This window comes from Oratosquilla oratoria, chromosome 4 (assembly GCF_046742065.1).
Source record: "Oratosquilla oratoria isolate Oo_2021 chromosome 4, ASM4674206v1, whole genome shotgun sequence".
In the NCBI taxonomy this organism is placed as follows: Eukaryota; Metazoa; Arthropoda; class Malacostraca; order Stomatopoda; family Squillidae; genus Oratosquilla; species Oratosquilla oratoria.
Window position 1 is genome coordinate 75,221,580 of NC_134780.1, and position 21,597 is coordinate 75,243,176.

At 38.0% G+C, this 21,597-nt stretch overlaps 1 protein-coding gene across 16 annotated transcripts in view; it reads left to right on the forward strand.

Moving 5' to 3' along the window:
- The window catches only part of Brd7-9 (Bromodomain containing 7/9), a 50,901-nt gene that overhangs the window by 17,671 nt on the left and 11,633 nt on the right, over positions 1-21,597 (forward strand). For 5 of the 16 annotated variants that reach the window (XM_076184326.1, XM_076184338.1, XM_076184332.1 and 2 more), the window contains exons 3-14: positions 753-929; positions 1,540-1,730; positions 3,283-3,348; positions 5,717-5,782; positions 6,313-6,386; positions 6,950-7,061; positions 7,947-8,069; positions 10,396-10,575; positions 14,951-15,121; positions 16,471-16,580; positions 19,191-19,302; positions 21,224-21,407. In XM_076184326.1, the coding sequence (XP_076040441.1) occupies positions 890-929; positions 1,540-1,730; positions 3,283-3,348; positions 5,717-5,782; positions 6,313-6,386; positions 6,950-7,061; positions 7,947-8,069; positions 10,396-10,575; positions 14,951-15,121; positions 16,471-16,580; positions 19,191-19,302; positions 21,224-21,407 (1,429 nt within the window). In that variant the 5' untranslated portion in view covers positions 753-889. Of the gene's footprint in view, positions 1-752; positions 930-1,539; positions 1,731-3,282; positions 3,349-3,368; positions 3,399-5,716; positions 5,833-6,312; positions 6,387-6,949; positions 7,062-7,946; positions 8,070-10,395; positions 10,576-14,950; positions 15,122-16,470; positions 16,581-19,190; positions 19,303-21,223; positions 21,408-21,597 lie in introns of those variants that run through there. The other 11 variants (XM_076184328.1, XM_076184329.1, XM_076184327.1 and 8 more) reach the window with 10 other exon arrangements.

Sequence of the window (21,597 nt, forward strand, 5' to 3'; positions counted from 1 at the left end):
TCTTATGTGGGAAGCTTTTTTTCTTTTTTCAGATCTCTTCTATAGCTATCCTTTTTGAGTTCCTTTCCATGTCCTCTTGTTTTTCCATTGTCCCATTTCAAAAATCATCCCTATCTATGATTTCCATTCCTTTCATGATTCTATAGATAGTCAGAAGATCTCTTTCTCTTTGTTCCAGAGTTGATAGTTCCAATTTGGACACTTTGTTTGTATGTTAATTTGGAGAGTCGGGGCCAAGTTTGTCATTGCTCTTTGTATTCTTTCTACAAAGAGCAATGACAAAGTTGGCACCGAATGGATGTATTGCATACATAATCTTTTTATGATGTATAAGAATATTTTGTGGTGGTTTATAACTTCACTAGAAAATCTAGAAATTCTAGGTTTGATGTCACAGGAACTCCTATATAGCACTGAAATATGAATTTAATTTTTTATATATATAAAATATGGATTTTTTATTAACAAGTATTACAAAGTTCAGAGAAGTCAATGGGTTAATCTAGTGTGTGTATCTTCTGATTTTTTATTTGCCCTAATACAGAAAGAGACCTTTTCATAGTCACAAACAAATGTATATGGTGTAAAGAAAGGTGAAATAAAAAAAAGGAATGAACAAACAGTCAGATATTGATACAAAATATTGATCCTTCATGTAAATGGAAGGGTATGTGTACAGTATAAGTATTAAGCTACAATTAGAACTATGGAAGACCTACCTACATGAAAGATTGAATCTCTCCCTTGTATAGCACCACAAGAGTTTCTCACATAGCTACCTGCTCAGTACAACTAGTTATGGAGAAGTCGAAAATTATTTACCCACCTTCATTTGGTGGCAATACCGTTAATTAGGGTAAAGGACAAGAAACAAGATATTGACACTGTGATGCTCAGGGTCAAATTGTGTGTGTGTGTTTTGTGTTTAGGTATGTGGTTGTGGTTGTATGTATATGTTTGCATGTGAATGTATACAGTGTAAATGCATGTTCTTATTTCTCTCACACATATATGTTTTAAGTAGGAATTTCTGTCATTTTATTTTTCTCAGCATTATTGGTAATGGTGTACTGCACTCTTAAATAGAATGAGCTTCATATTCTTTATGATCTTATTGTAGCTGATGCAGACTATTTTAGTATCATGTAGCTTCCTTTATGGATTGTTGAATTGAATAAAATAATGATAAATAGGTCTTCAGCTTGTAGCATTCAATATGGGTTTTAGACATTTGGTCTGAAACTAATATGAATGGTATTGCTCAACATTGAATTTTTTTTGTTTTGTTTTTTAATATATATTTTACTGTACTTTTTCATATTCATGTGAATCCATTATTTCTTTTTTTAAGTTCATTATGTTATGGCATAATCCGAATGAATGTAAGTTTATGAATTCAATCATTCCATTGTGTGTATTCATATCTTGTCAGATATTCTCACCTCTGAAAATATTGTGCTCATGTTTATAAATGGCAAGGTATTCGAGACAAGTTCTATACAAGTGTGGTGAAATATTTTTCATTCGTGCCCTCTGCAGCCTTCAGTATGGAAAAAACCCCCCTGAAGTTGAAGCTAAGACTTGCAAGTGGTGGATCATCAACACCAGAGCACACGGGATCACCTTCACACCCAACCATTGTTTCCAGTATGGCAGAGGAGCCAGCACAGCCTGTTGTACCATCTGATGAAGAAGGGGAGGAAGAGGAGGAGTGGCAGGAGGAAGGGCAGGTATGATATGCTGGAAATGGATTTGGCAGTAATAGAAAGTAGGGCGAGTTGTTGGTCATGAAAATTTTGTTAGGATAGTGGAAGGATTTTTCATCAAGAACTGTATAAGATTTATCTGATACATTTATTGTTTTTAGAAGAACTTTTTAATATGTACCCATCTCTATGCTATTAAGTGTTTCTTGAAAGAAGACATCAGTGAAGGAATGAAGGCTATGTTGGTTTCTGACAGCATTTTTTTTTCTTGTGCAGAAGACCTGCAAAATGTATCCATACAAAAACATATTCACACTAAAGTCACAAAACAAACAGTAAGATGAACCACTTGACATCATCCTACATCAAATCCCCTTCAGGCATTAGCTCCACAGAAGAATACATCCTTTGAAGGAGCAAGAACCATACTTGTATTCACCATGGTCTTTGGATCATGTGTTGGACTCGTGATCGACAGCTATTTCCCTCACAGAAGAGAGCTCAGAGCTCGTATGACCGATATATGTGTAATGCTGTGTGACCTTACACGCACACACACCCCCAACTCCCCGCCCACGAGAGTTGGAGTAACGACTCGAAGCACAACGATACTGAAATTATTTCAGCCCTGGGCAGGATTCGAACCCAGACCGCCGTAGTGACAGTCAGAGACTCTACCAACCGTGCCACTGAGTGCAACTGCTTTCATGTCACCATCCAGAACTAAGACAGTACCAACACAGAACAAGCCTAGCTATAGAAATAAACTGCCCCAGGTGCAACCAACTCACAAAAGACCCAGAGCACTTCATCTCACACTGCCCCACTCTAGCCATACCTAGAGAACAACATATTTCTTCCTTGAGTGACTTATTATGGACCAGTCTGATAACCACTGCTGATCACCTAGGAGATGTAATCTCTTACAACAGAAACCTGGGACAACAGATTAATCAAGAAGTCCATATGAATTTTGAGAAACATTTAGTTATTTATAAGTCATACATACATACATATGTACATACATACATACATATGTACATATATACATACATATGTACATACATATATATATATATATATATACCAAAGGCTTTTTTTATCCCTATAAGGGAGGTAGCCAAAAAACAAAGGCATAAAACCGCTCCCACCCATTCCATCCTCATCACACTCCACTCCCCTCCACCCTCTTCCCTCCCTCTTATCTTGGCACCTCCTGGATGATGGGTCATCCCTGCACCTTGCCCACTGCCCTGGGTCAGAAGCAGTGTCACAAGATTTATAAGTCACTGTTAATTTTCAAAGAGTACTTTGGTTCTGAAAAGTACAATAATAGTATCAACTTAATTTCTTTTAGTAACCTCAGTCAGTCAGTCCATTTTCATGGTCTCATGCAAGATACCCACAACTCCCAGATAACCAGCAATTGTATCCTTAACTGGTGCTGAAAGGATACATTTTACAGAAGTCGGGATGGTTAATCCAAACTCGTAGAAAGTTCCTTTCCTTTATTCAAAGGATTCACTTGTTTCACAATACACTGAAATTGACTACATGTCTTTTCTATTTTATACAGTTAATTGTCTCCATCACTAGCCCTTTGCACAATACCTGTCATCGCACCAACTGCTCGTCCTCCCCGGTGCGTCTCAGTTTTGTTCGGCGGAAACGCTAGATATGCAAAATTTCCAGGTGCTAGCAATTGTACTTACACTGTTTTCAATGGGAGTATTCGGCCTCCCACAACCAATATTCTCATACTTAATTACTAATTACATCCCATTTATTTATTATATAATATTTCCAAGGGGGAAAAGCTCGTTGTTATTGGGTTGTTCTGTAATGTTATGAGTTGGTGGTCGACTGCACTTATAAGTGTGCGTTCGTGTGTGTGTGTGTGTTGCCTGGCTGTCGGGATGCTAGAGATTGCTTGGGTCAGCGAGATGTGTGTTGCATTGGACCTCGTGATGCTCAGCTCAGCAATCTCGAGACAGGAAACAGTGTGAGGTTGGGGTGGTTGGGTGAGGATGTAAATGGGTCATATGACTGGGTGTATGCTCACGTATATATGGTACGTATACATATCGCTCTCCCCCTGGGGTTAGGTGGCTCCCGGCACCTAGGTTACATGGTTTACAAAAGTATTCATATGGGTAATACATCGAGAAAAGGTTCAGAGACACAAAATCCTGTGGGATTAAATGTGAAGATGGGGGGGTGGTGTTGTTGAAGTGAATCTGAGGTCCCAAGGGGGATCATGAACTGTAATTAAGGGTAGCGATGTTGTGTCTCAGAAGTGTAACGTTGTGTCTCACCAGATTACATGTTATATTATATATCATATGAAAGGTTTCACTATATATTTGATAACACTGTTGAAATCACTTTCTAAATGTTATGGCGTTCATGTGTTTAACACTATCACTGTAGGGAGTGTCATTTTCTAAACACTGTTCTATGGTCAGTTTGGTGTGTCACATCGCACTTGTTTTATTTCATAGTATGTATATAGTTTCTCGTAAGAATTATTATGTTATTTAAGATATTGGGTGAGACACAAGAATAAACTTAATCTAGGTTTACAGTAAATCGGGAATGGGGGTTGAAGGGTTTTGGAAGTTTTTACTTCGTGCTACAGAATTTGGTCAATATTACCAGTATAAAGAGAATGATTAAGAGTGAAAGGGCTGTGGAGGTATATGGTAGTACCTTGTAGTGTAGGTCAAGTGAGTCCATGTCAAGAGTAGTCGATGTTTAAGGTGGGTAATTAATGATGTATTTCATTTTGGAGGATGAAGGTTATGTCTCAGTGAATGAGGATATGTTTATCTGACTCTCGCTAAGGTTATATTGGTCGGAAGGAAGTGGAGAAGTTTATTAGATATGCGGAAAGGAGTTCTTATTGGAAATGGGCCATTTTAACCTCCACTGATAGATACATGACGTCCTGCATCTTCAGGGGCGAGAGCTAGAGTGCATGTTTAGTTGCGTCGACGCAGGGTCATGGGATGAGACTTGCGTTTGGGTGAGTTATGTGTGGTCGTGGTAGGTGGGTTGTTGATGGGAAGTGGGATTGGGTCGAGGTTGAGTTTGACCTTTCTCAGCTTCTCTCCATGTATGGTCGCGGTTGTGTGATCGGAAGGATCTGTTAGTAGAAAAACATTGTTAGGGAGTGAGCTTGTGACTGTGAAGGGACCTAAGAACTTGGGTCTGAGTTTGTTAGTTCTGTTTGAGTCTTTGACCATGACAGTGTCACCAAGCGTTATGTCAAGTGGGATTGAGCGTTTGTGTTGTTTTGTCTTTGTCTTTTCCTGGGCTTCTTTCAAGTTTGTTCTAACTTGTTTGTAAATGGTTTGCATACCTCTTTTGATGCAGTGTGTGAGGTTATCTAGGTTGTATAAGGGTGGGGGTGGTTGGTTGAATATTTGGTAGGGTAGGCGCATTGGTTGGCCGAAAATGATCTCATGTGGGGACATCTTTGTTGCGGAATTGACTGTGCTATTGATACTGGCTTGTACCTGTGGTAGCCAATCTTCCCAACTGTCCATGAGGTCGTTGACCAAGGGTCTGAGAATCTCTAGGACCTTGCGATTTGTTCGCTCAGTCAGACCATTTCCCTGTGGGTGGTATGCAGTGGCAAATGTTTGGTCAATGTTGTACAGATGTGCTATTTCGTGCATCACCTGATTTTTTATTCTGAGCCATTGTCAGATAACATTGTGTGTGGTATGTTGTATCTACAAAAGATATTGTTAACTAGGGCTTTGGCTACAGTCTCTGCTGTTTTGTCTTGGAGTGGTATTAAGATTGTGTATTTAGAGAAATATTCTACTGCTGTGAGTACATAGTTGGAACCAAGATTGTATCCTTAACTGGTGCTGAAAGGATACATTTTACAGAAGTCGGGATGGTTAATCCAAACTCGTAGAAAGTTCCTTTCCTTTATTCAAAGGATTCACTTGTTTCACAATACACTGAAATTGACTACATGTCTTTTCTATTTTATACAGTTAATTGTCTCCATCACTAGCCCTTTGCACAATACCTGTCATCGCACCAACTGCTCGTCCTCCCCGGTGCGTCTCAGTTTTGTTCGGCGGAAACGCTAGATATGCAAAATTTCCAGGTGCTAGCAATTGTACTTACACTGTTTTCAATGGGAGTATTCGGCCTCCCACAACCAATATTCTCATACTTAATTACTAATTACATCCCATTTATTTATTATATAATATTTCCAAGGGGGAAAAGCTCGTTGTTATTGGGTTGTTCTGTAATGTTATGAGTTGGTGGTCGACTGCACTTATAAGTGTGCGTTCGTGTGTGTGTGTGTGTTGCCTGGCTGTCGGGATGCTAGAGATTGCTTGGGTCAGCGAGATGTGTGTTGCATTGGACCTCGTGATGCTCAGCTCAGCAATCTCGAGACAGGAAACAGTGTGAGGTTGGGGTGGTTGGGTGAGGATGTAAATGGGTCATATGACTGGGTGTATGCTCACGTATATATGGTACGTATACACAATGGCCCTCATTTTATAAGTTATACCTAATTTCAGATGACATTTGATGGCAGATGATAACTTTCATGTAATCTAATTGCCTTTTTCAGTGTGAAGAGGAAGTAGGTGCTGAAGAGGAAGGGAAAGGAAAATCGAGGCATTCTCATCATGAGGATGGAACCAGGTGAGCATTTAATAAGTTGGGAAGAACAGTGCACCCTTTGTATTGCTAAATATCTACTATTCACTAGAATCAGTATAGGGGAGAATGACCAAAATTGAAACCTGGGCTCAGAAATTTACCTTACACAGACAGGCTTAGTTACCTTAATTTATACCCTGGAAAGATGCAGTGTTGGGTGATCAAATAGAAGTGTTCAAGTGGATTAAGGGCTTTAACAAGGGGGATGCCATCAAGGTCATCATATTGAGACAACAGGGCAGGAATCACTGTAATGGATTTAAATTGGACAAATTTAGATTTAAGAAGGAAATGGGCAAGAACTGGTTTACCATTGGAGTAGACAATGAATGAAATAATCTTACAAACCATGTAGTGACTGCTGAAACTATCAGTTGTTTTAAGAAAAGGTTAGACAACTTTATGGATGGGGATGATAGGTGGCAATGTACATGGAACTGGCTAGTGTAGGTCTCATGGTCTCTTGCAGTCTCCTTCATTCTTATGATTGTGTTATGTTGTCATATGAATATTAAGATGGTCTTGACATAAGTTTCTGCATACAGTAGAGAGAAGCACAAAAAGTCGAAAAAGAAGAAGAAGAAGAAGGAAAAGGAGAAGGATCGTCATAAGCACCGCCACCATAAGGACAAGGCTGAGAAGCGTGATGAAGGGGAGGTAAGTTGTTCAAAGTTAGAAGAAAATTATAGCTTTGGCCTTACAGTGGGCATAATGCAAAATTTAAAACTCAGAATAAATTTAATCTAAAAAGAAATATATATATATATACATATACCAATGGCTATTTCCCCCTTACAAGGGAGGTAGCCAAAAAACAAAGGCATAAATCCACTCCCACCCATTCCATCCCCATATACTCCACTCCCACTCACCACCCCTCCTTCCCTCTTTTTTTGGCTCATCCTGGATGATGGGTCATCCCTACATGTCGCCAATGCCCTGGGTCAGAAGCAGTGTAGCAAGACACAGCTCATCCACAGCAAGGCCACTTCACTTAATTGGCGACCGCTCCATCCCCTCATGCAGAAAAAGAGAAGACAGGGAGAAATCCCTTTGGGCTTTGGGATGCATCAAAATATTATTCATACATACTCCCCACCCTATTACCCATCCACTCCCTTCCATGCATCACATTATCATCCATACACAACCATTCTCTAGTCACCCCTATCTTTGGTCTTCTCCCTTCCTTCCTCAACAGACATTCCCCTCTTTCCCAATGCCCCATTTATCCCATCCATCCATCTCATCCTTGGTCACCCCCTCATGTTCACTCCTTCCATATAAATAGTAGTAATTAAAAAAGAAAAAAAAGTGAATATATATATATATATATATATATATATATATATATATATATATATATATATATACAGTATATATATATATTATTATTATTATTATTATTATTATTTTTTTTTTTTGATGAGTTGGCATTTTGGGAAGAAGTTCAGTTTTGCTTGGTATTATATATTTTTTGTCCAAGTGGTTAGTATACATATGTGTTGTAATAAGTTTGCCCTTTTTTATCATTAATCATAGGGTGATGAGTCTGTTGATGGATTGGAACCACCAATGAAAAAAGTGCACCTTGATACGTCACAGTCTTCTCCAGCACCAGACAGTGTTGTTGTTGGAAGCAAAGGAACTCAAGGAGCTTTACAGGTAAGGAATTTTATGGGAATGTTTAAAGCTGGAGTATAAATTACTTTGTTTATCATAGTTATGTGTGAATATGGACAAAAATGTAAATAAATGTTTCTGTTTCCATTTGTGAAAGGCCATGTAACTTTTGGAATAGTGTCACATGGTTGCTGATAGATGTTAACAAGATGAGTGATTTTGGAAATTTGGTAGTAGATTCTTTAATTTGATTAAATGGTATTTGAATGATGGAAGAACTCCATAATCAGTTATTGGGAAATCAGTAATCAGATAGAATAAGAATATGCCTCAGACACATTGTGTCATTGCAAGTTGACATTTGATTGATGAATATGTTTGGAACTACAGATGAACAATAATCTTGCTAACTTTTTGAGGATTGGAGGTTTCTCATAGTCACTTAAGATTTCCTGACATTAGTCAGAATAAAACCCTAAAGTGTAGTGACACTACTGAATGGGAAGATCGCCTTGAACCTTTTCAGGAGTAATGGACTTCAATCAATCAATCAATTTCCCCCAAATCTCACTTGCAGAGGACCCATGGGCCCTTGAAGACCAGTAGCTCCTAGGCAGCTATGGTCACTGGGCAGGCCCATAGGTCAGTTGGGGAAGAAATATCTTGTTATCTAAGGATTGTTAGTTTGGGGCATTACAGGATGAGATGTTAAGTGTCTTTTGTAGGGTTGTTGCATTTAGGAAAGTTTGTGTTGATTCTATCTTGATGCTGGATGGTGTCCTGAATGCAAGTGTACCAACTGAATTGAAATTATGGCATTAGCTATAATAATAATAAAAAAGAAAGACTACATTCATTTCTTAACGAGTTCAGGGAAACATAAGCCTATTCATATATTGACATATATACATACATATATCTAAAGGCCCATTCCCTTATAAGGGGGTTGGCAGAGTCAATGCACACACCCACCCACCCATCTCACACTAATCCAAAAACCCATTTGTTCCCCCTCCCATCTTAGCTTACCCCCGATTGGGGTATTGATTGCATGGGGACATTGGTCAATAGTTTAGGGACTGTTTCTGGGGTGCCTTTATGGACCAAAACCATACATTATATGTTTAGTGGATTTAAAGGTGGTGATTGAAGAGAAGTGAGCATGTGAGGATTGGTTGTAAGGTAGAACTAGGGAAGCATATGAGAGGTACATGAAGAAAAGAGAAGCAAGGTGCAAGGTGAGGGAGGCAAATAGGAGGGCAGGTGCAAACATTTTTAAGAATTAAAAGATGTATTAGAAGGAAGTGAAATGCATAAAGGAGGGAGTGATTCAGGGATAGAGGAATGGATAGATGTGGGACTAAAGGTGGTAAGAGAAAGATGGGTAGTGTTTCACAGAATGATTGAATGTGTAGGGGGTTAGGAATTGATTGTGGCAGTAGGAAGTATTAGGAAAATGACTGATGGCAGAGGAAAATGACAGGTTTATAGGGAAAGATGAAATAGAAAAAGCATTAGAAGTTATAAAATCTGGTAAGGTGCCTGGGTTGGATGGGTGTCATGTAGAGTGTGAGACAAAAGGAGGAACTGTTGTAGTAGATTGGGTAGTGAGGTTGTTTAATGCATGCCTAAGAGAGGGGACTATTCCAAAGTGCTGGAGGAGTGCATGTATAGTTCCACTTAACAAAGGAAAAGAGGACAAATGTAAATGTAGTAGTTTTAGAGGGATCAGTTTTTTGAGTATAATTGGAAAGGCATGTAGGAGGGTGTTAGTTAAGAGGATTAGGAGAACAGTGAGAGTAATTGGTGAGGAATGGTGTGGGTTCAGGAAAGATGGAGGGAGTGTAGATCAGATTTTTATGACAGGATTCACTGGAAGGCATATTGGGAGATATTGCATATATATATATATATATATATATATATATATATATATATATATATATATATATGTATATATATATATATATAATATATATATATATATATATATATATTTATACAGTATATATATATATATATATATATATATATATATGGGACAGAAGAAAAACTGTTAAGGGCAGTCAAAAGCTTTTACGTAAGTAGAGCTGTTGGGCCCTGCTGTGGAGTTTTTGTGTCTTGCTGCATTGCATTTGAAAATAGTAATTAATTTTTGTTATACATGTATAGCTTATTTTTATTTGATTTTTCAGTTTACTTGATTAGTCTATTTCAGAGGAAGTTTAAGATTAAACCTCTTGTTTTGAAAAGGAAAAAAACTAAACATTTTTATTTTCTTTGATTTGTTTTAGTAGTCTTTTTCAGCTATTATTATATTATTGCAAAGTTTGACTTAAATTATGTTTAAATGTTATGTATGACTCAGCAACTACTGGATCACCTGATCCGACTACTGGAGAAGAAAGACCCCCAGCAGATGTTTGCATGGCCAGTGACTGACAGTATTGCCCCAGGCTACTCATCTATAATCTCACAGCCAATGGACTTCTCCACTATGCGCCAGAAGATTGATGACAACAAATATACATCTCTCTCACAGTTTGAAGTGAGTTGCCATGATTGAATGGTGATTTTTTTTTCTTTTTGTTATTATGATTTTGTTTTATAAAACTCAGTTTGAAAATGGGTTTTATCATATTGAGACATATAAAGATTTTATAATTGATTGATTCATACAATCTCAGAACCTAATTTTATTTCACATAACAGGGACTAGGGGTTTATATTGTCATTATTATTAGTCATGCAGTCTGGAAGTGCAGCTTTACATGTTTAGTTTTGTGCACCAGCAATCACATTTGCTTTCATGTTAACATGAAACTGCATATACTAAAACACACACACACACACACACAAATACACACAGTCTTATCATATCTTTGTTGAAAGAAGACATATTACCACTTGATAGGAAAAAGGCAAATGTGGTACCAATTCACAAATGTGGAAGTAAGGAAACGCCACTAAATTGTAGGCCGGTATCACTGACCAGCACAACATCAAAATTATGTGATAATATTGTGAAAAATTGATGAACAGTCAGTTTGGCTTCAGATCTGGAAGGATGTGTGTGTCGCACCTTTTCACCTTATACTCAAGAGTGATTGATGTGCTGCAAGAGAGAGAGAGAGAGAGAGAGAGAGGGATGGATGGACTGTATGTACCTTTACCTAGAGAAGGCTTTTGATAAAGTACCTCACAGTTGACTTGTTTGGAAATTGGAACACATTGGAGGGCTGAGAGCCAAACTACTTGAATGGATGAAATAGTTTTTGAAGGGAAGGTACGTGATGGCAGTATTAACCTCTTCAGTACGGTTCAAAATCTTGCGGGCAGCATTAGCTGCCAGACGTACGATGTGTCATAATAATACTCGCATCATAAAATATAGTCACCGCTTATATCGATCGTTCTCTCTTTCACCCATGAATTTTGATAATCATAGAAAATGTGATGAAGACAGTTTAGAGAGTATGTCATTACGCAGGGGCAACTACAATAAATATAATCAAGACGCCGATATGGCAGCCTCGCATATCCACTTGCTCCTCATGCCGCCTACGTATGCGGCACCGTATGGAAGGGGTTAAAGGATAAAATGTCAAGATGGAGAACAGTAACAAGCGGAGTTCCACAAGGTTCACTGCTTGCACCCATAGTTTTTCTTGTCTATGTCAGTGACATGATGGAAGGTACAACAAACTATGCCAACATGTTTGCAGATGATGCAAAAACAAAGAGAAGAGAGGGAAAAGAAGGACTGTAGGCTATTGGAAAAAAATATCTAGACAGTAAGTTTTGCATGGAGCCAAGAATAGGAACTTAATTTCTATACAAAAAAAAAACGTAAAGTACTGGAAACGGGTAATAGTGGCAAAAGACCATCCTTAACCACTTCAGTATAAGTGAAATTCTCATGCACAGCATTGACTGCCATGTGTACGATTCATCACACTACTCGCATTATAGAATATAAAGTCACTTGTATTACTCATTACTACAAAACTAACTAAAAATATTAATCAAGATGGCAATGCAGGCATCCTCGTTTACCCACTCATACCTCGTGACACCTACGTAGGCGTCATTGTGCCGAAGCGGTTAAGGATATTGGTACAGTACTACCTCTCATTAACGGACTAAAAGGGGGGTAATGGTGTCCGTTGATGTGAATAATCTGTTGATTTGGATTGGTTTTTGGGTGGCATAGTGATTGCACAGCACTAAACAAAAGCACCGCAAACACAGCTAATTAACGTCCATTAATGAGAGGTAGTACTGTACACCTATAGCGAAATAATTAAACTAAACTTTTTTTTCTGTAAGAAGTGGACAATATGAAAAGTGTCTATGCCAGTTGTTATGGAAATTCATTGAAAAAAGAGAAAAGAAAATATAAATGTATATTTTTAAGATGATTTTATTTATTCAATTTTTTATATATATATATATATCCTGGTAACTAACGAGCTGTGAGCTGTTGATTTTTTGTATGCATGATGCTTGCCCCTTCCCCTCCAAGGCATTTACTTGCTTTTCTCAATCTACATTCTACCTTCACATCCACTCCTCCCTTTCCTGCCACATTTGCACTCAAGTATCTAAAACTATCCACTTCCTCCAGTCTCTCTTCCTTAATACTCATCTCCAATTTGCTGCCACCTTCTCCCCTTGTACATCTCATCACCTTACTTTTGCCCACCTTTAGAGAAGCAAGTAAATGCCTTGGTGGATTAAAAAGTGTAATGAGAAATTGACATTTGGGAATGGATGCTAAGAGGAGATTGTATGAAGGAGTGATTTTGCTGACAGCACTGTATGGGGGCATACATGGAACATAAGAGATGAGGTGCCTGAGAAGCACAAGAGGACAAGGAGGGAGGGTATCTGTAAATGAAGTGGCCCTGCTGTAGATGCATTGCTTCTGACCCAGGTGGTGGGTGGGAGACAGGGATGACCCTTCATCCATGAAGAGCTAAGATGAGAGGATAACAAGGTGGATGGGAGTTGAATGGGTGGAAGTGGGAATGTGCCATTGACTTGGCTACCTCTCGTATAAGGGAGGAGTCCTTGGTATATAGATAAATAGATAGAAGAATAAATGAAGAATAAAAGTATTCAAGGGATAGAAGATGGAGTGAATATGTATTATGATCCATGATCATTTTTACAACATTGAAGGGCAAAGAAGTTAATTCCATAGTTTCCCATATGTTTGTGTTATATTAGACATGGTCATCTGATTGTTAAAGGAATCAGACACTTGACTTTTTCTTCTTCTTTTCCTTTTTCTCTCTTCTCCCTCATCTATTTCTTTTTCTTCTCTTCTTATTTTTCTTCTTCCATTGATTCGTTCTGAGGTAAAAGTTTCTTTTGAACTTGATACTCCTTCTAATGTTTGTTTGTAAGGTCAATTTTGGCCTTCACCAGAAACTGAGTGTAACTGTACACTGTTTAGTATGTATTCATTTATTTATTTTTTATTTATTTATTTAATTTATTTATTTATTTATTTATTTTTTTATTTATTTTTTATTATAATTTTTTTTATGGAGTGACCATGACTGCTTTGTAGGCATCCCTAACAACCACTTGTGTGCAATTACAAAGGAAGAGCATACTGACAGGACCTTTTTGTCCATAATTAGGCCAGGTGTGAAAAAGAATTATAGATAAAAATAAATGAATAGGTAGATAGATAATGATAGATAATAAACACATATAAATGATAAATCATGATAAATTACAATGAATTGGTAATAAAAAATAAACAGATGAATAATAATAGATGAATAGATAATACATACATATACCAAGGGCTTTTACCCCCTTACAAGGGAGTTCGCCAAAGTCAAAAGGCATAATTCCACTCCCACAGGCACAATATTCTTCCGATTTAAATCAGAATTCCGATTTTTTTCTTTTCCTGACAATGATCTCAATTTTTTTGTCATTAATTCCCGATTGTAATAAACGATCCTGTTAAATAAAAAAAATTTTGTGGTCGAATAATATTTGGTTAATGTGAAGTTTTGGGCGATTCGTATGTCGGCTGTACCTGTGTGTAAGTGGTTTATTTCGTGCTGGCCCGCAAGTGATTGGTTTTGTGTAGCATTGTGTGGTGTGGTGTGCACATGTACGTATAGCAGGGTGGTGACTGGGGTAGATTTTATTTTGGCCGAATTATATCGATAGCAACATCAACGGAACAGCTTGCATGCGTTTGTTTACTAGTGATTCAGCCCAGAGACTCAGCCTAGGCCTGTGGGCCCCTGGCCCCCACCGGGGGCTCTGCCCCTGGACCCCCGGCTAATGTAGATTTTTTTTTTTGTTACCCACCCATTTCATCATTTTATAGATAAATGATACTAAATGAATAGATGAAATAGAATAAGACAATTGCCAGGCATTACAGCGTATTGCTTAGGTGTTTATCAAAAGGAATCTTAAAACTTTGAGCTGAACTACATTGTACTGCTTCTGCAGGAAGTTTATTCTATTCATTTATTACACAGTTGGCAAAGTTGTTCTACCCACTTCCAAATTTAATCTACTTCTTGACAGTTTGAGACCATTATTTCTTATCTGATTCGCATTCATTGGAATTGTGTCACTTTTAGATGTTGTTACTTCACTTTAGAATCTTAAAGACCTTCATCAAATCACCCTTGAGTACACATTTTTAGGGAAAATAGTTTCATATGTTTATATGTTTTAAATATGAGTACAGTATGTAGTATTGTAGAAGGTAATTTGAAATATGCATTATTCATTAGATAATAGTTTCTTTTATTATTGTTTACTTTAAGATGCAGTGAATTATCAGCTTTTTATCAGACATAGGATATTGAAACAGTTGTTACGGTTTTCTAGATTTTAATTCTATATGTATATATATTTTTTCCATGTTTTGTTTTTAGGCAGACTTCCGGCTCATGTGCAACAATTGCATGACCTATAATCAGACAGATACCATATTTTACAAGACTGCAAAGAAACTTCTACACATTGGTGAGAAGATGATGGTTCCAGAAAAGTTGCATGCACTTAAGAAAGAACTACCCATTATGGCACAACTTTCAAAGGATCAGGTAATTGGGGATTTTGTAGTAATTAGAAGTGGGTTATATGTTTACTTTTTAATGCAATAGTGGTCTAGGCAGAGGTTTGGAGTTGGGTGAGAGTGGAAGGATGTGGGAGGTGAGCCAGTCGTTGTTTGCAAATGACACTGTACTGTGGCTGATTCTGAGGATAGCCATAAGCAGTTGTTGACTGAGTTTGGAGAGATGTGTAAGAAAAAGTAGTTAGCGAGTGTGGCCAAAGTGGAATGGTGAGATGTACAAGAAGTGATGGTGATACCAAGTTGAATATAATAAAAGGCTGGAGGAGTAATTGGGATCACATACGGTGATGAATGGTGGAGTGGATATGGAGGTGTATTATGAAATAAAGGTTGCAAGTAGATATCTAGGGGGGAGGGAAGACTTGGGGATAAATGGAGAGATGGATGAGTTAAAAGGGGGCTTTGGATGCATGTGGAATATCATTTGAAGAGAGATGAGTGTGTTAAAGGTAGGAGTGAATGGAAGTTTGGGTGTGTATTTTTGGGGTGTTGTGGTGGGTAGTATGTAGATGTTTGCAACATTGTTTTCTCGATTCATGTTTGGATTGTGATTATTTCTGCTCTTATGTCTATGATTAATTTTTTTGGGGTATTTGGTCATGTTTGAAAAGGGTATAATTTTGTATATTAATGTGATTCCACCTTTGTGTTGAGTTTTTTGTGTAGACTGAATACAGATAGTATAGTCTGTGGTGATAGTTTGGTTTTATGTATAAGTACACTGAGTATATGTTTGTGTAAGAATTGCTGTAGTTCTTTTGTATTTGTGATACTGCATGTGTTTATTTGTAATATATTGAGGGCATATTTTTATGTGGGGGGTATTTTTGGATGTGAGTTTTGGCTCTTGTTGGCTGCAGGTCCAGTTTGTTGTTTTGATCGGTGTTATGTAGGAGTCATGTGGACTTCGAATTTGCATGAATTGCATTAGATCAATGTGTAAATGTGTGTTTGATTGATGGATCTTTTACATATTGGGCATGTGTAAAGGCCTGGGTTTGTCACAGTGTCACTACTTAAAAAGAAATGTGGAAGGGCAGACACCTGTGTTCTGTCCTCCTTACACAAAAAAGTTGTAAAGTTGAAGGTTGAAAGATTGAATTTGGGCCTGTTTGGGGGACCAAGTATCAGCTCCTTAGGAACCACTCGTCTGGATGGAGGATGGGGTTGGTGATCTGTATTTGTGCAGGGTAAAGTTACTCATATTGTCCATTTATGTTGCAGCAGTGCCTCCCTGGGAATTGCACAACATCATAACATATCTAAATTGAATATATGTGTATGTATGTATGTAACTTCTTTTTATCTTTGTAACAGGTGGGTGTTGAGTTAAACCCAGACATTTGTGGTGGCAAAGAGTTGGAAACAACTGAACAAGATACTGTGGAAAACATGGATGTGCAGAATGTGAAGAAGGAACCTGAGAAGTGAGTATTAACAAAGTTGATCTCAGTTGGTTTTGACTAACATTGATGATTATATTGCTAATTACTAAATAGATTTGAAGATAGATTATTAATTAGATCTAGTAAAAGTCTGTATCACTGGATATTAATTTACTATTGTCAGAATATTGAAAAGCAATACAGTTGTCTTTCCCACACCAAATCCAGAGCATAACATAAAAACTCACCATTGTGGATGACTAAATCATAAGCCAGTATGCACACACACACACACACATATATAAATATATAAATGATAGGGATGAGGGAGTGAAGTGTTACATGAACTTTTTTGCTGATGATGCCAAATTACTCAAGAAAATAAACACAAAGGAAGACTGCAGATCGCTATAAGAAGACCTAGACAAAATATGGGAATGGAGTCAGAAGAGTGAAGTGAACTTTAACATTAAGAAATGCAGTGTAATGAAATTTGTAAAAAGCAAAAATAAAATATCGGGTTATTATAAAATTGGTATCAAGGAAGTCAAAAAAGTCAACTCAGAAAGGGACCTGGGAGTGATTATCTCTAGTGACTTGACACCTGATAAACATGTCAATAAACTAGTTGGAGAGACTTTTAACTAGTGACTTGACACCTGATAAACATGTCAATAAACTAGTTGGAGAGACTTTTAACTTATTAAGATAAGAGGGAGGGTGGAGGGGTGTGGAGTGCATTCAGGGATAGAATGGGTGGGAATGATTTTATGCCTTTTCCTTTTTGGCTACCTCCCTAGTAAGGGGGGAAAAGCCTTGGTATATGTATGTATGAGATCAATGAAAGTGGCCTTTGACTTCATGGATGAAGAAATGGTAAAGAAAATAGTAATTACACTGATAAGACCTAAATTGGAGTATGCTGCAACACTATGGGCACCTAGTACAAAAAAACATAAGGAAATTAGAAAGAATTCAAAGAGCAACAACAAAAATGGCACCTACACTCTCAGATTTTACATACAAACAAAGATTGGATAAATTACATCTATCAACACTGGAACAGAGAAGAGAAAGAGGTGATTTGCTGACTATGTACAGAATTATGAAAGGGATGGAAGTTCTTGATAGAGACGACTTATTATAATGGGACAGAAGAGAAACAAGGGGACATAAGAAGAAGCTAAAGAAGGACAGTTACAGAAGAGATTTGAAAAAGAATAGCTTCCCACACAGAGTGATTGATGTCTGGAACAAACTAAATGGGGAAACAATGAGTGCCAAAACTATACAAGATTTTAAGAACAAACTGGATGTGGAGAGATATAAAAACAGGTCACTACGAGCATAGCTTTCGTCCCGTAAAATACAACTAGGTAAATACAGAACACTGTTTTCACTAGAGAGAAGGTACAGTATTGGGATAAAGGAAGCGAAGTGTGATCTCCCCCCATGAGTGAAATAATAACACAAAAAGAAATAATGGAGCAATTAACAAACCTTGATATTAGGAAATCACACAGCCAGGACAGAATTGCAAACTGGATACTTAAAGAATGCAAAGAAAATCTAATGGACAAAATATATAACATAATAAGTTGCTCACTTGAAGAACAAAAAATAACAAAAGACTGGAAAAATGCCAACATTATACCAATATATAAAGTAGGAAACAAGAAAGAACCAACTAATTACACACCGGTCTCACTAACAAGCACTGTAACCAAACTTTATGAGAAAATTATCAAAAATAGATATGTAAAACATCTGGAAGAAAATAATATAATAAACCCAAGACAATTTGGGTTCAGACAGGGAAGTAATTATCTCAAACGACTTGTCCCCTGATAAACAAATAAACGAAATTGTTGGAGAATCCTAAAACTTGCTAAGATCAATAAAAGTGGCATTTACCTATTTGGATGAAGAAATGATTAAAAAAATATTAGTAACACTAATAAGGCCTAGACTGGAATATGCAGCAACATTATGGTCACCCAGTACCAAAAAGAATATAAAGAAATTTGAAAGAATCCAGAGAGCAATCACAAAAATGGCTCCAACACTTTCAAACTTGTCATATGAAGAGAGACTGGCTAAATTGGAGTTATTGACTTTGGAGGAAAGAAGAGAGGCGACCTACTGACATCTATAGAATCATGAAGGGCACAGAAATACTCAATAGAGAGGACTTATTAAATTGGGACAAGAGAAACACAAGAGGACATGGAAAGAAACTCAATAAAGATAGTTATAGAAGAGATCTGAAGAAGAACAGTTTTCCACACAGAGTGGTGGACACTTGGGACAAACTGGATGAAACAATAGTGTGTGCAAAAACCAAACACGAATTTAAGAGCAAACTAGACACTGTGAGATACAAAGGCAGGACACCATGAGTGTAGCTCCCTTCCCGTAAGATACAACTCTGTAAATATGCACATTTTCTCGCCCACATCATAAATCTATGGAGCAGGCAAGATGACCTCACCTATGGCTGTGTTATTTTCTCATTCACTGTTTTATTTTCTCAGCCACTTTCCATTCATTCCTATTGTCAGAAATCTAAGTTAAAATAGTCTATTACAGATTTGTCAGTGATTTTGAGATTATTTCTCATGTTATATAGAATGTTCTTGATTTAATTTGCAGTAAGTTTGAGGGTGTACAGGATGACATGAGTCCTGAGGATATCCTAGCCCAGGCGCAAAAATCAGCACGGGAAGCTGCTGACAAACTGACTGTGAAGAAGCCAGCAAGTGCGGTTAGTACTTAGATTTGTGTGCCTGTGATATGAGTAATAATGCATGGTGATTACTGTGCATAGGTATGGTGGATATTTTTGTGTAGTTTTGACGTTTTACCTATCTATATGTCAAGGGCTTTTTACCCCCTACAAGGGAGATAGCCAAGTCAGTAGGCACACACCCACCCCACCCATTTCATTTCCACCCATTCTGCTTCCATCCACTACCCTTTCCTCCTTCTATTCATAGCTCCTCATGGATGAAGGGTCATCCCTGCATCCTGCCCACTGCCCTGGATCATAAGGAATGCAGCAAGACACAGTACATCCACAGCAAGGCCGCTTCACTTAATCGGTGACAGCCCCCTCTCTATCCCCTCATGCAGAAAAAAAGAAGATGGGGAGAAATCCTTTCAGGGTGCATCAGAATATCATTCACACATAACCACTCCCAACCCATCCCCTGCCCCCTCCCTTTCTTGTATCACAGTATCATTAATACACGGCTATTTTCCACTCATCCCTATCTCCTGCCTTGTCCTTTCGTTGCTCAATAGACATTCTCCTCTTGCTCAAAGCCCCTTTCACCACATCCACCCATCTCAATCACGGTAGTTCCCTTAAGTTCACTCTGTCCACCTTTGTCTTCTACACCTTTTACTTATCTTTCTTCACTCATTCTTTCCATATGTCCAGACCATCCCAGTATACTTTTGTCAGCCCTATATGCCATCACCTTTTCCACACCTCCTCGTTTCTCACTCTATCCAACCTTGTAACTCCTGCCATATTTCTCAGACATTTTATTTTGAACACATTTAAACTTTTCCTCTCTGCCTCTCTTAAATTCCAAGTCTCCACCCCATACAGTGTTGTCAGCACAATCATCCATTTGTATAAACTCTTTGCATACCTAGATGCCTATTTCTCATGATGTTTTTTAATCCCTCAAGGTATTTACTTTTGTAGTTACTCATATAACTCTGCCCATCTTCCTTTTCTATTATCATCTCTCCATCTGCACCTTTTACCTTTTCTTCTCTACTTGATTTGCCTCCTCTTCCTCTCTTAGTTTCCTTCCAAAACATCTTTTTATTACTATAAAAATTTTCTGTCATATTCTTACCCCATTTCACATCTGCTCTCCTCTTTGCCTCTTTAATCTTATGATTTACCTCTCTCTTCTCTTTTCTTTGTACCTCTAAAGCTGGGTCCACACTTGTTGCATTTCCACATATCGTATCATCTTTGTGTACCACCTAGTGATACGATACAGTGCAACAGGGTAGTGTACCCACTTGTTGTGTATCTGCCTGCTGTATATGGATATGCAAAAAGTGGGTACAATACCCTGTTGCACCGTATCGTATCACTAGGTGGTATGCAAAGATGATACGATACGTGGAAATGCAACAGGTGTGGACTCGGCTTTATATGATTCTCTTGTCCTATTTTGTAATCAATCTGTGATCTTTATTTCTTCTACAACCTTCTTTGCTTCATCACCCCACCACTCGCTACCCTTCCTTCTATTTCCTCCAATCCTCCTTGTCCCACACAACAACTTTGCACATCATGCGACTCCTTGAACCATCCCCATTCCTCCTTCACTCCTTGTTCTACTCTATCCTTCACTCCCACTCCTCTCTCAGCCTCTTCTTGTACTTCTCCTTTTCTTTCTCATTTAAGCAGTTTACTCTAACCACCTCCTTACCTTCTGTCTTTTTCCTCTTTTTCCATCTACCCTTCACTTTCAGCTTACCTTCCACCAAAAATTGATCTGATATTCCCTACAAAGAACATGTACATCCAAAACTCTTCTTACTCTTCTCCTGGGTACCACTATATAGCCCATTAAAACCCTATCTACCACCCTTCCATCACCACCATCCACGGTTTATTGTTAGGTTGAAATATGTTGCAAATATCTTTCTTACAGCTTGGGTTCCTACGCCAAAGAGTCGATGGTACAACAAGCCTGAACTTCGTAACAGGATGTGAAGGCAACAACCCAGATGCCAAAGAGAAACCCATAAGTCTTGGTCTGCTGACAGGCAAAATCACCCAGGGAACTGCATCACTGCACAATTACAGAGAAGACAAGCGAAATATGGCCAAGCCAGGTACATAGACTCCTGTTTCCCTCGGTAACATCCTCCGTTTTATGTAACAGCCCTCCCTTGTCTCCTTCACCTAACTCTTCACCATCTCTTTCTCGTGATCTCTCGTCATCTCAGTCTTGTGATATGTCTTTATGTCTCATGGTCCCTTTTGATCTAAGTTTCATGATTTCCCTTGATTTTTTTGTCCACT